Source organism: Crocodylus siamensis, chromosome 5, assembly GCF_052110815.1.
Source record: "Crocodylus siamensis isolate JL-2025a chromosome 5, ASM5211081v1, whole genome shotgun sequence".
NCBI classification, from domain to species: domain Eukaryota; kingdom Metazoa; phylum Chordata; order Crocodylia; family Crocodylidae; genus Crocodylus; species Crocodylus siamensis.
In genome coordinates, this window is record NC_143399.1 from 180,611,499 (window position 1) to 180,624,220 (window position 12,722).

At 42.4% G+C, this 12,722-nt stretch overlaps 1 protein-coding gene across 2 annotated transcripts in view; it reads right to left on the bottom strand.

Moving 5' to 3' along the window:
* The window catches only part of C5H10orf67 (chromosome 5 C10orf67 homolog), an 88,961-nt gene that overhangs the window by 54,800 nt on the left and 21,439 nt on the right, over positions 1 to 12,722 (bottom strand). For both annotated transcript variants that reach the window (XM_090047321.1, XM_090047322.1), the window contains exons 5-7: positions 12,393 to 12,539; positions 4,072 to 4,216; positions 2,784 to 2,842 (exon numbers count right to left, since the gene is read on the bottom strand). In XM_090047321.1, the coding sequence (XP_089903447.1) occupies positions 2,784 to 2,842; positions 4,072 to 4,216; positions 12,393 to 12,539 (351 nt within the window). The remainder of the gene's footprint in view (positions 1 to 2,783; positions 2,843 to 4,071; positions 4,217 to 12,392; positions 12,540 to 12,722) is intronic.

The following is a 12,722-nucleotide window of genomic DNA, read 5'->3' on the forward strand; positions in this document are numbered from 1 at the left end:
GGCCAGAGACATGATGCCACACACCATAGGCCGCTGCACAGAGTGGGATCTTTGGAGCACTTGGGTGGCTTAGGTCCCCAACCCTGGTACAAGGTTGGGAGCTTGGTGCAGGAGGCACTGTATGGAGGGTCCGGGAGCAGACCGAGCCCGGTGCTGCACAAGGTGGCCAAGGCAGGGGCCACGGGGCTGCTTCTCCTCATTGGTGCTGACCCAGCAGGGCTCATCTTGTCCCAAGCGGCACGCAGTGAAGCAGAGGATGAGCCAACTTTGCTGCATGCTGCTTGGGATGGAACAGGATAGGCCTGGCCGGGTCAGCACCAGTGAGGAGAAGAGGAGGCTCAGCCAACTGAATTGAGTGCTGCTCAGGACCAGCCTGGCCCTTACCTCCGCCAGCCTGTCCAGCCCAGTCTCAAGTGGCACGTGGCTCAACCACCGCTTCCCCTAACCAGTACTGTCCTGGCTGGGCCCGGTGTGTCCTGAGTGGCACATGGGGAAGCAGCGGGTAGGCTGGCTTTGCTGTGTGCTGCTTGGGTCAGGACAGGCCCGGCTGAGTCAGCACCAGTGAAGAGAAGTGGTAGATGAGCCGCATGTCACTTAGGACCAGCTCAGCCATGGCTTCCCTTCCATGGTGCTGGCCTGGCCCATCCTTAGAGGCACGATGCAAAGCTGTGGCTCCTACTTACCTCTGCCAGCCTGTCCCGGCCAATCCCAAGTAGCACACAGCTCAGCCACACAGCTTCTCCTTGCCAAGGCCAACTCAGCTGGGCCTGTTGCATCCTGAGCAGCACGCAGAGAAGTGGTGGTTGGGCCAGCTTTGCTGTGTGCCACTTGGGACAGGACGGCCCAGCCAGTTGGCACTGTTGATGAGAAGCGGCGGCTGAGCCAGTTGAGCCATGTGCTGCTTCCTTGCACTGCTCGGAAAGGGATGGGACGGGCCCAGCCGGGTTGGCACCAGAGAGGCAAAGCTGTGTCTGAGCCTGTACTAAGCAGCATGCAAGGAAGTGGCACATGGCTCAGCTGGCTCAGCCACTGCTTCTCCATGCAATGCTGACTTGACTGGGCCCATCCCATCCCAAGCAGCATGCAGCAAAGCTGAACAAGATGCTGCTTCCCTGAGTGCCTCTCGGGATGCAGCGGCCCTGACCAAGTCAGCATTGGTGAGGAGAAGTGGCAGCTGAGCCATGTGCCACTTGGATCTGGCTGGAACAGGCCAACGGAAGCAAGCGTGCAGTTTTGCACAACTGTTCCCAGAGCCCTGGGGCCCCTGCCGTGCCTTGGGGGACTCCACCCCACTTGCGCTCTGCCCAGCATGCACAGAGGCCGAGCTGGGAGCCCCCCAAGCCCAGCGGCCTGCCCCTGCCAGTAAGCATCCTCTCGCAGGCAGGGCAGCTGTGCCCCATCCCATGGAGCTGTGTGGACCAGGCCGGGCTCCACCTTGGGTGCTGCTGGGAGCCCAGCTGCAGCCCAAGTTTGTGGAGCTCTAGGACAGTCCCCACCCACCTCCGGGGCTCCTTCTCTTCTGGCTGCCACCTTCCCAAGGGCCTGGCTGGGCCAGCCTACCCATGGTGCCTCCCCCTGCACCTGCTTCTCCCCACACTTCTCTCCCTCTCTCCGTCTTTCCTTCTCCCTGTGCCTCTCCCTCCTTCTTTCCCTCTCTCTTCTCTCACTCTTCCCTCTCTCCTCCCTTTCTTCTCTCTCTCTTCCCTCTCTCTTCTTTCATCTCTCTCTTTCTCTTCCCACTAGTCTCTCTTCCTTCTCTATAAAGTTTTATTTATTCTTACTAGGTTTAGAATTTTTAGAAAACTTGGTATTTACCATAAAAAGAAACATTAATGATTATTAACTATATTAATGTGCAGTGCATCCTGTCATATACCCCCTGCCCCAGTTTTGTTTTTTTGGCATGTCAGCACCATAGCACCTTACAAGGTAGACGTTGTGGTTTTTTCAGCACTCCAGCCAAAAACTGTTGCCTACCCCGACATAGACCATGTGTCAGAGTGTAACTTCCAGTTCCAAGGCCATACTACCCCCTCCCAAAAGGAGTACTTCTGGTGGCAAAAGGCAGGGTTTTGGGGGCAGGACTTCTGACCACAAGATGGCGACTAGGGGGTGGGGCAACTGTCAAGGGGCGGGCCTACCCATGCAGCCCTCGACAGCTCACCAAAATTCGTGAAACGATCCTCTAGCCGAAATAATTGCCCGCCCTGATCTGGACAAATCTCACTATTTCCCCACCTGCCACTGAGGTAGGTTTTTTAGCATACCTTCCTAATGTTGAAAAGTATTAACTTGCTATAGTTTTGTTGAACTATTGTCTTGTATTGAATGCCAATAATAACATTACCAAAAGTACAACAGCTATATAAATATACCATGGGTTATCAAGAATAGGATTTTTCTTCTCTTTAGTTGCATCCAAATTTGACTCTTCTTACTCACTCTCTAAACATTTACTGACACCCTTCTTTTTAATGAAAACAACTCACTTCACTCCAATAGAATATGCTGGGGTTCAGCAGTCAGAAAGCTTTCAACTCGTTTGTATTAAAATGCAACAAGAATACTGCTGATACAACATGACAAAGTTAATCTGATTCATTATATTCTAAAGAAGGGATGGATACTAGGTCATTGATAAGCAATAATGAGTTCCATAAACCTGCAAACAACTCAAGTGGTATAACCTACTTTTTCAGTTTTCTAACATTACTTGGCTGACACTGTCAAAAACCAAAACCTATGCTTAGAGAGTTATTCATCAATATCAAAAAGTACAGTACCTTTATAACAGTTTTCTCATCATTTTCCATTTTTAATTGCATATCTTGAACTTTCGTATCTGAAAGTAAAGGGGGAGAAAGACAGACCATGAAATTATATGCCTAGGTTGATGTATTCATATTGTATGCTTCAGGTCAGTCTATGAGCCCACTGGAATGCACACTGGTTGAAAATCCTGGCAGAACTGTGACCTTCACAACCGCCCTTGACATTCACAGCCTTCTTCCTGCTGTTCAGCCGGCTGGTCAGATAGAGATTAAGAAGTAAGTTCAAGAGCCAAGTGTGACTGAGTGCCCACAGCTTTTCATTAATACTAATTCTAGACATCCTTGCTGTTAGTCACAACCAATACAAAGTACTTTAGCAGGTGGTTCTTTACTGCTCAAACAAAACTATCAGAAGATAAGAAGCACCATTTGATGAGATAAGCAGCAGAAATAAGGAATATTGTTTATGTTAAATTCATCATTCTACCATAAACAGTATCACTGTGCTTAATCTGTTTGGACATACAGAAGTCAGAAGCCAACTTTACTGCACAAGTTCTGTTGTAATGTCATAGATGTCTAGTTTTCCACAAGAATGGTCTAGCACTGGTGCTACGCAAGAACTAACGTAAAAGTAAAGATTATAGTTATATTCTGTATGGATTATCTGAACTGGTTAGTGTGCACATAACATTTACTCACACATTTCAGAGCAGTCAAAACAAATTAATTTTTTAAGACTAATAAATTTATGCACTAGAAACAATGATAGTAACTTGACAAGAAACTGCTTCTTCTAAGAGACTTTTACACAAAAATAAAACTATTATTTTTCAAGAAAGCATGTGTTAACAGGTACATGCAAAACTGTTCTATGCAGAGTACATTTTCATCATGTTAAGACAATTAGATTGAGACTAGGAGTAAGTTACACCATTTACAAATGTTTACATACATATTTTCAAATTTCAGTAAGTTTACAAACTACAATATATTGGTATTATGATTGATTAATCTCCAGGTATATTAGTAACCTACATTAAAAGTCTCACAATCCATTAAGAAACATCCCTTTATTTTTAATTAAAATATGTAAATATATGTATTAACATAAGAGTAAATATATACACATTTCCCTGTAAATACATAGAAGTGTAGAACCACTAAAAAATATAAAGCAAGCAAATGGAGAGTCAAAGAATAGCTTGCCAGGACATTTTACCAATTGGCTTTGTATTTCAATGTTAACAAAATTTAATACATATCGTACTTTAATTTGTCTAATAACTCATAAGTTTACCTAATTTTTTATTTTCTTTTTCACTCAGTTTCAGAGAATTTTCAAGATGCAAAATCATATCATACAGTCTAGAAACCTCTTGCTTGAAATCCTCATTTTCTTTTTCAAGCATTTTTTTTTCCTGGTCATCATCTTCAAAGATAATCTGAAAGATTAAGAAGCTCTGTGTTTCTAAGCAAGCAATTAAGGATTCAAAATTGCTTCACAAGTATAATATTATATAAACACAGTATCATATAAATTCTGAATTCTATTACAAAGTTATGAATACCAAAAAGTCAAGAGACTAAATAAGATCCTGCTAGAAAAAAAGAATGCAGTACATTATACACAAAGACCATAACACATGGGGACATTTTATTGACAGGAATAATGCATATCATACTGTTTGTGTGCCCTCATCATTCAGGTCAATTTATTATGGAGGCTGTGTCCAGGAAGGCAGCTGGGGCCTATCCACCCACACTTCCCTCTGTGTTTATGAAGCGCTGTCCGTAACTAGGCAGGCAGGAGAGACTGTGGACAGGCAACACCAGGGGGTTGCAAAGTGCATGGCTAAGGAGGGGGGCTTGTTGCCTTTGTGCCATTTCTCAGTGACAGTGCTGCCAGTGTCATGAGGAGCACATCACATGTCAAAGTGGTGAAGTTTTCAGGCTGGGAGCCGCATGGAGTCCATCAGGCCTTCTGATATCAACACAGTTGGTTTTCTACTTGGTGTCGGAGCCACCCAGAGGCAATTCATATTCTGAACATTAACATGGCTTTGCATGCCTGTCACACATAGACCGTGCAGGGGTTTAATGCTATTGAAGACTACGGTTTAAATCTCTATGCAAACAGTGATTACCTTGTAAGAAGGTTCCAGGATAACATACAACAAAAGACTTTAAAGTTATAGTTTTAGTAAAGCAAACTCATTTACATTTTTATTATGCGTGTCCTTTGTTTAAATCTTGCCACGTCCATTATGGAAAAGACTTCTTATGCAACTGAAGCTTATTGGGACAGCTACTCTTTTTTTCTTGTCTGCTTCAAAGCTATTGAAAACATTTGAATATATTGTCTTATGGCTGTCTAGATTTTACTGCCACATATTTCTTTTAAAATTATAGAAAAGCTTTCAGAAATGTTATAGAAATACCAGAATATGAAACTAAATCCCGAAAGCTTTTAAACTATATGTATAAAAAAATAAAAAAGACAAAACAAAAAATCCCAAAGCACAGGATAGTAAGTTCTTTGCTTATTGAAAGAAATGTAAGTTATTATTTTCTGGTTTTCAGAAACAATCATCTGAAAAAGGAAGTTCTTTGTCTACCTTACCTGATGATGATAAGCAGAAATCTGGTGTCAAAAACTTTTGAAATAAAACTCCTGAGTTTTTTTTAAGACATGTCTACCAGAACTGAGAACTAGATTTGTGACTAATATTCAGTCCTTTCCTCATAAAACACACAGTCTCTTTGGCGCTCAAAATTTTAGGAACAAATGATAAAAATTCTAGCCAGAAAATTCTGAATGCTTCTATGGGAAAATCATGTAGTTAGATTGCATAGAGTTTTAAAAATTCATCCCTGTATTAATTTGTGACCCACTCTTTGTTTCCTATTAAAAAGCGGCTATTTATATGAGTTGAACATTATAAATAAATGTATGTTAAATTTGTATGATAGATTTTCAGGATGTATATATATCCTGAACGACTGGTATTTCACAACAAATTATTTTTAAAAAGGTTTTCTCCTAACTAAAGATATTGAATTATTCTTACCAGTTAGTAAGTACACTAGAATTAATTCAGTACTATTACCAAAACACTGGAAATTGTATTGGAAGTCTCTAACAAACTGCAGGGGGGTTGTTCATAAAACAGCAAATCCAATATTTGAGTGATTAGTTAGCATTCTCCTCTGACACTGCCCAACTCTAAACCATTACAAAACAAATTTACAATTTCAAAAGACCTTTTAAATAACTGTTACGGACCTTAATAGGCTTAGGCATTAGTCCTTTGCCCTGGCAGAATTTGAGCATCAACAGCTGATTACATGAGAAGCTGCCATTATCATAAAGAAAAAAACCCTAGAAACCATTTAATTAATCACGTGAATTGAAGTTAAAATATTTTAAGATGATGGCTTACGATCTAGGTACAGTCTTTTTTCATTCATTGTTTTAGATAAGTAATCTGGAAAAATATAGGAGAATTATTATTTGACTCAAAGATCAATTTATAGTTTGAGCTGGTTAGGTGGATAACCTTTAGCTCTAGCTCCACCATCTGTTAAAAACAAGAACTGCAAATAATTATCTATTCAGTCTCCTGCTGCAATGAGGACACTCATTAGCAAAATGAACAAAGGGACAGTTTTCTGCAGCTACAGTCATCTGTTACACTTTGAGTGGCAGGTTTTGTGGCAGTGTTCTCTCTACCATCTGCCCACTGCAATAGTGTTTGGCTGGCTTAAACTTTAAACTGAATCATGCAAGCAAAAAGAACAAGAAAGTGGAAGGCAATTATAATATGATTAAATATTGCTTAAATTCTCTCTATATATACAATTTCTGTTCTGTTTCATCCAGTCAATGATTTCCCTAATCATAAGTTTTAAGAAAACAACACATAGAACTTTTTATTTTAATGAATATAAATATACTGTTGCTAAAGGATCTGAACTGCAGATCTCTTTGAGTAAATTTCTAATGGATCTGAAGAAACAAATAGACCACAGCATTTTGGACTATGATATACAATTAGGTTAGACTTACTCAAACTGAATAGTGCCCTAGTCTGACTAGTTTTTCTGAGTAAGGGTAAAAGAATATACATTCCTACAGCTGAATATAAAAAGCTATATTCTTTTTATAGATGTACCAGTGTGAGAAACAATTAAAGTGCATTTTAAAGATCATTTGTAATTATTTATGTAGGCATACTGCAATTAAATGTCATGTAAAATAAAAACGTCAATTATAGTACCAAAGGCTAACATTTTAATATCTTGTAACTATATAATATAAAGATGGACAAGTTTGCTCCCTTCTGTGTATATTGCATGGTTAACCTAAAAAGAAAAATCATTTTTTTGAAAGCTGCCATTCAAATTATTATGCACCTTTCCCAGTTCAAGCTATAACTTGACTCTTATTTATACCACAAGAGGGTGCACTTGTACAAGATGTAATCTTGGAAAGAAAACACTTATTTAAAAACATAAACTTGAGTTAGCATTGATTATGAGAAAAAGACCTCCTTTTCACTTGTAATCATATGTTCAGCCTTCTGACATACCAGTGGTGTGTTTACAATTTTAACTCTTTTACAATTACTATATTTAGATACTCAATGTATTTATAGAGTTTAAAGCTAGAAAGTACCATAAGGAAATACATGACCTCCTGCGCATTACAGACCATTACATTTCACTCAATTTCCATAATACAGAGCCAAATAATGTTTTTTTGGCTTTCCTAATTCTTTTCCTTTTTCATTCTTTTTGTCTTCTCGAAACTCTAAAACGGGTAAAAGCTTCAGAGGATCCCAGCAAGAAGGCTGAACTTCCACTCTAACTGGAGGGGGGCACCTGTCCTGAACTGGATGACAGGAACTGCATGCATGCAGAATGACAAGAACTGAATGAACAGAGGTGGGCCCAGCACACTTCAGGAAAGTGTTTTATAGAGCACACAATGTATTTGTTTTTGCTTTAGAAAGAGTGAAGAAAGGGATTTGGGGAGAGGCCCATAGAGCCGGGCTGGCCTCATGTCCAGCTGCACGTGTCCTCACCTGTTCCACACCGCCACTGCCATGTCCAGACCCCTCACAGGCTGATTTGCCCCAGGCCCCACAATCTGCCATGGTCGTCTCTATAGACAGGCTATCATTTTGTTGACAAATGAAATTCAATTAATTTTGACACTTTTCTGTTATGAGATTGCACTTTTAAAATCTGTTACCATGAAACGTTTTTACAGCCATCAAGTCACTTTGTGGCTCTTTTCTGTGCCCTCTCCAAATTTTCAACATCCTATTTTAGGTGCTAACACTAGGATTTGATGCAGCATTCCAGTCTCACCAATGCTATGTATGGAAATAGAGCGAGTTTACAAATCCCCATTCTCTTCTGCTCATTTATTCAAGGATTGTACTCTGAATTCATGCTGAGTTTCTTGTCCACCCCCATAATCTCTGTCAGTCACTGCTTTCCTGGTCCCATCTAGAAGGTCTAGGCTGAGTTAACCAAGCAATTTGAAATGTTCTGTAATACTAGTGTGTCTTGGAGACAGTACCCTTTGCATCATTTACAAATGTTATCTACTAGATCAGCGGTTCTCAACCCAAAAGTGGGTCATAAATATACATGAAAATTTAGTGAACAGACTTTAAAAATGGAGAAACCATGGCTTTTCCCTTGCAGGCTGGCAGAGTTCCAGCCTGGAAGAGGCTGCTTTGGGCCCTCATGCCTCCCTCCCCAGCCCTACATGCTGGGGGGGCTGGGGCCTGGGGTTGGGGCACAGTAGGTCAGGAGTGAGGGGTACTGGGTTAGGACTAGCCATCAATGTTTACCAGTGGGTCCTGGTACAAAAAAGGTTGAGAACCACTGTGCTAGATTACAGATCAAAATATTGAATACTGTTTGACTTTGCATCGATCTCTGCAGAACCCCTAAAAAACAGCTATATTTAATGAAGATTCCTGATTGCTTTACTTTTCAATTTTTGACAATTCATAACTTCCAATGTATAGTGGCTGCTATCTATTTAATTATTGTATTTCTATTTCCTGTTTTCACACCATCTTTTAACTACGTGGGCTTTTAGCCAAAGTTGCCCTCTTTCTTGGATGTAGGCACTTGTTATTTTGCTGAAGAGCTTGCATTTTTTTCACATCTTTTTAAGTTTTCCTTCACAGTCAATCTTGCTCAGTTTTCTGCAACATTGTGAATTTAGCGCTTTTAAGGTACTAAGTACCTTTATTTCAGTGGAGATTGTTCTTTGTTTGCTCTGTATCAGGCCACAATCACTGCTCCATAGGCAATCACTAATTTCCAGCCTCATGATGAATTATGAGGTGCAAAATAGTGTTACGACATGTTGGATTCAATACCTTTTGAGTTAGAAAACGATCATCTGAATTTTTTAGAAATTTTAATGATAATTTATGACTGACTGCATGAAACATCCAATGTGTACCTCACAAGTTCAAGTTTTCCTTACCAGTCTATCTTTTCCTATCTTTCAAAAAAGTGTATAAGAAGCAACTCATGATGTTTGATAGAGTAAATAACAGACCCCACCACAGTGCTTGGTAAGGGCGGGGTGAGGGGGAACCAGGAGAGCCCTAGGGGGCAAAGGGGAAACCTGGAAAGGGATGGGGGGAATTTTTTCCTTTCAGTCCTCCAGGTCCCTGCTGGCCTGAAGTCTGACTGCTCCAAAGTTAGCCAGCATTAATACTGATCAACATTTGTACACCTCAACGTAATGCGTAACAAAACCCTTTGGTGTACCTGAATAACTGGGCAGGACTTATTTCATCAATGGCAGTTGCAGGCTTAGGAGACAGACTGTATACACATACCTTTTGCGTCTCTTTCCCTGAATTCTTTGTCTTTTTGTCTACATATGGCATTGTCACTGACACTGCTTACCTAATTAGGATGGTTGAAGAACCTTATTTGGCATGCATTATCAGGTTCTAAAAGACATTCATCTAGCCATCTGATTTAATCTAAGATTTCTAATACTGGTTTTAAGATAACTATAGAATTTTGCAACCAGAATCAAACAGTAATGATTCATCTGAGGCATCTCTTGAGGATAATTCACTAAGCAGAATTCCTAAGCATGCAAATCACTGTCTGCTGTCAATATATGTTAAATGTGTGCCTGAAGTCACAGGAACAAATAGAACGCACATTCAAAGAATTTTTTCTAAAAGGTCTCCTAAATTTACTACGCAGCATAACATATGTAATTCTCACAATAACAAGCTTATATTAGCTATAACTTTAGCATTAAACTCAGAGAGTGAGTCCAGACAAGCACAGTTGTGTGGTATATGGTGCCGCAAACATGTTTGCGGCACCATATGCTGCACAGTCCAGTGTTCTCCATGCTGCATGGGCACACTGCCCAAGCATGCATTGCACTGGGGTTTTTTTCCACGGGTTTTTTTGACCGCTGGATATCCAGGGGTCAAAGAAAAAAAAAATTGGAAAAAAACCCAGAGCAACACATGCTCGGCCAGTGCATGCTGCTGAAAAGCAGAGTTTGGCCACCTGGAGCTGCACTCTGCTGCTAGCCAAGATCTGCATGGCAGAATTGCTGTGACTGCAGCCCCAGGAAGCCCCTAGGACTCCAGGTAAGGCTGCAGGGGCCAGCCTAGTGTTGGCCCCTAGCCTCCCTTACCCCACCTGGGGCAACTTGCCATGTGCCAAAGCATGGGTGTTCCCCGGAATAAGTAGTGGCAGCACAAGGTGTTCCACCGCTACTTGTCCCCAGGGTACCAAACATCCACGCACATCTGGATGTGTCTACAGGGTTTTTATGTAAATTAGTCTGAGATTGGAGGATATATTCTTCAGATTTATTTAAACCTTTTATTGTACCTCCCAGCAAGTGCACTTTATGAAGCATCAAAAATATAAATAGCATAGGTATTGCATTCGTTCACATATGAGGTTCTGTATACACCTCCTTCGGTGTATATAGGACAGGTTGGTAACCCCCAGCCTGCATGCAAGAGCATGGCATTAGGCTATTTTGTTTGGCATGCCACAGCTGGCTGGCCAGGGCTCCTGGCAGCTGTTGCTGGCTGCAGAGCCTCAGTTGCCTACAGCAGGTGGCCAGGAGACTGCAAGCCCTGTGACAAGCAACTCAGGCTCCATGGCAGGCAGCAGCTACCCAGAGCCCAGGCCAGTGGTGGCAGACAGCTGGGAGGTTGGAAACTGGATTCCAAATCCCAGGCCAGGCCCTGTGGTGGAAGTGGTTGCAAGGATGTCTCCGGCACCTTCCCCACTGTCCACCTGGAGGAGCCCATGCAGTTACCATCACCACCACAGAGCCAGTGCCAGGGCTCCAGACACTTATGGAGCTGTTTGCACCCTTCCAACTGCTACTCCCACATCCCACCATGTCTGCATGCCCTAGCAGGGACCGCTGCATGGGTGGGCTGAATTGTGAGCCTCTCCACTTCTTAGAGCCAGCTGTCCATCCCATCCCAAAGGGGTGTGGGTTGGGCTGGAGTTTAGGTTTCAACCCAGGGCAGGTTGGGGGGGTGGTAGCCACTGAGGTTTCAGCCCTGCCCACTGCTTGCACTGGGCACTGCTGCTGCTGCCGCCTAGCCTTTCTGGCTCCCTCTGCAGGGGATGCAAGGGGAGCTAGGCTGCTCATTGGCTTGCACTATTAGACTGCGGGGTGAGAAGGTCAGGTCCACAAGGTGCCACACAGGCACTGTGGTGGGTGGGCTGGGTGGAAAGCTGCCCTCTCCCCCAGCCTCATCCTCCCTGGGAGGCACATGTAGTTGCTGCTGTCATGGAGCCAGTGCTCCGGACAATGGTGCAGCTGTTTGCATCCTGCACACTGCCTGCTGCAGCTGCCCAGAGCCCAGGCCAGCTGTGACAGGCAGCCAGGAAGCTGCAAACAGCTGCATCAGGGTCAGGAGCCCTGGCCAAGCTATGTGACAGCAGCTGCACACGCACCTCCAGGTGGACAGCGGGGGAGGGGCCAGGATTGCTGGGGCACTGGACACTGGTGCAACAGTTTGCAGCCTGAATGCTTCCTACACAGCTCAGGCTCCGCGGCTGGCAGCAGCTGCACACATACCTCGGGACACACGGCAGGGAAAGGGCTGGCTGCTCCCACACTGTGCACCCAGAGATGTACTTGCACCCACCGTCAGCAATGAGGATTGGGCCCCTTGCAGCTCCCCTGCTGTTTGCTCCTGGCATGCCAAGATTAGTGTGGGTCAAGGTTGGGATGTGTTTGGCACTCCAGCCAAATACATTGCTGACCCCTGATTTAGGAACTCTCCAACCACTTCACTATTTTAATGACAGTTTTAAAAAGACTACACAGAAAAGAATAGGGTATAATTGTCAATTTTTGGCTAAATCCTCAGCTGGTGTAAAATGGTGTAGCTTCAGATACACATGGACATTAACAGACACTGATTTATACTAGCTAAGACTGTAGCACTCTGAATTCAAGGAAAGCTTTGAATTTTCTAACATCTTTCCATGTTCCTGTCAAACCTCCTTTACCATTATAAAGACAATACTACAAGAAGTGATGGAATCAAGTAATATTTTAAAAAAACCTACCATTTTTACACATTCATGTTCATGATAGTCTTGTAATTCTGCTTCTAAATATTGAATTTTAGAGTCTCGTTCCAAGAGTTTATTCATTAAAACCTGCATGTGCTCTGCTACTGAGGAGTCTGTGTCTTCATTTATGAAGTAATGTTTCTGTTAGAAGAAAAGATATCTAATGAGACATTTAAAGATATAACAGTTTTTCTTAAATTTTTGTAGTCTTCAGTTTATGTAACTTAAGACACTATAATTTTTCATAAAATTACATTTAATTTAATTTACATTTAACTACACTTCAAATAACGGAACAAAATTAAATTTTAGAAAATACTGTAC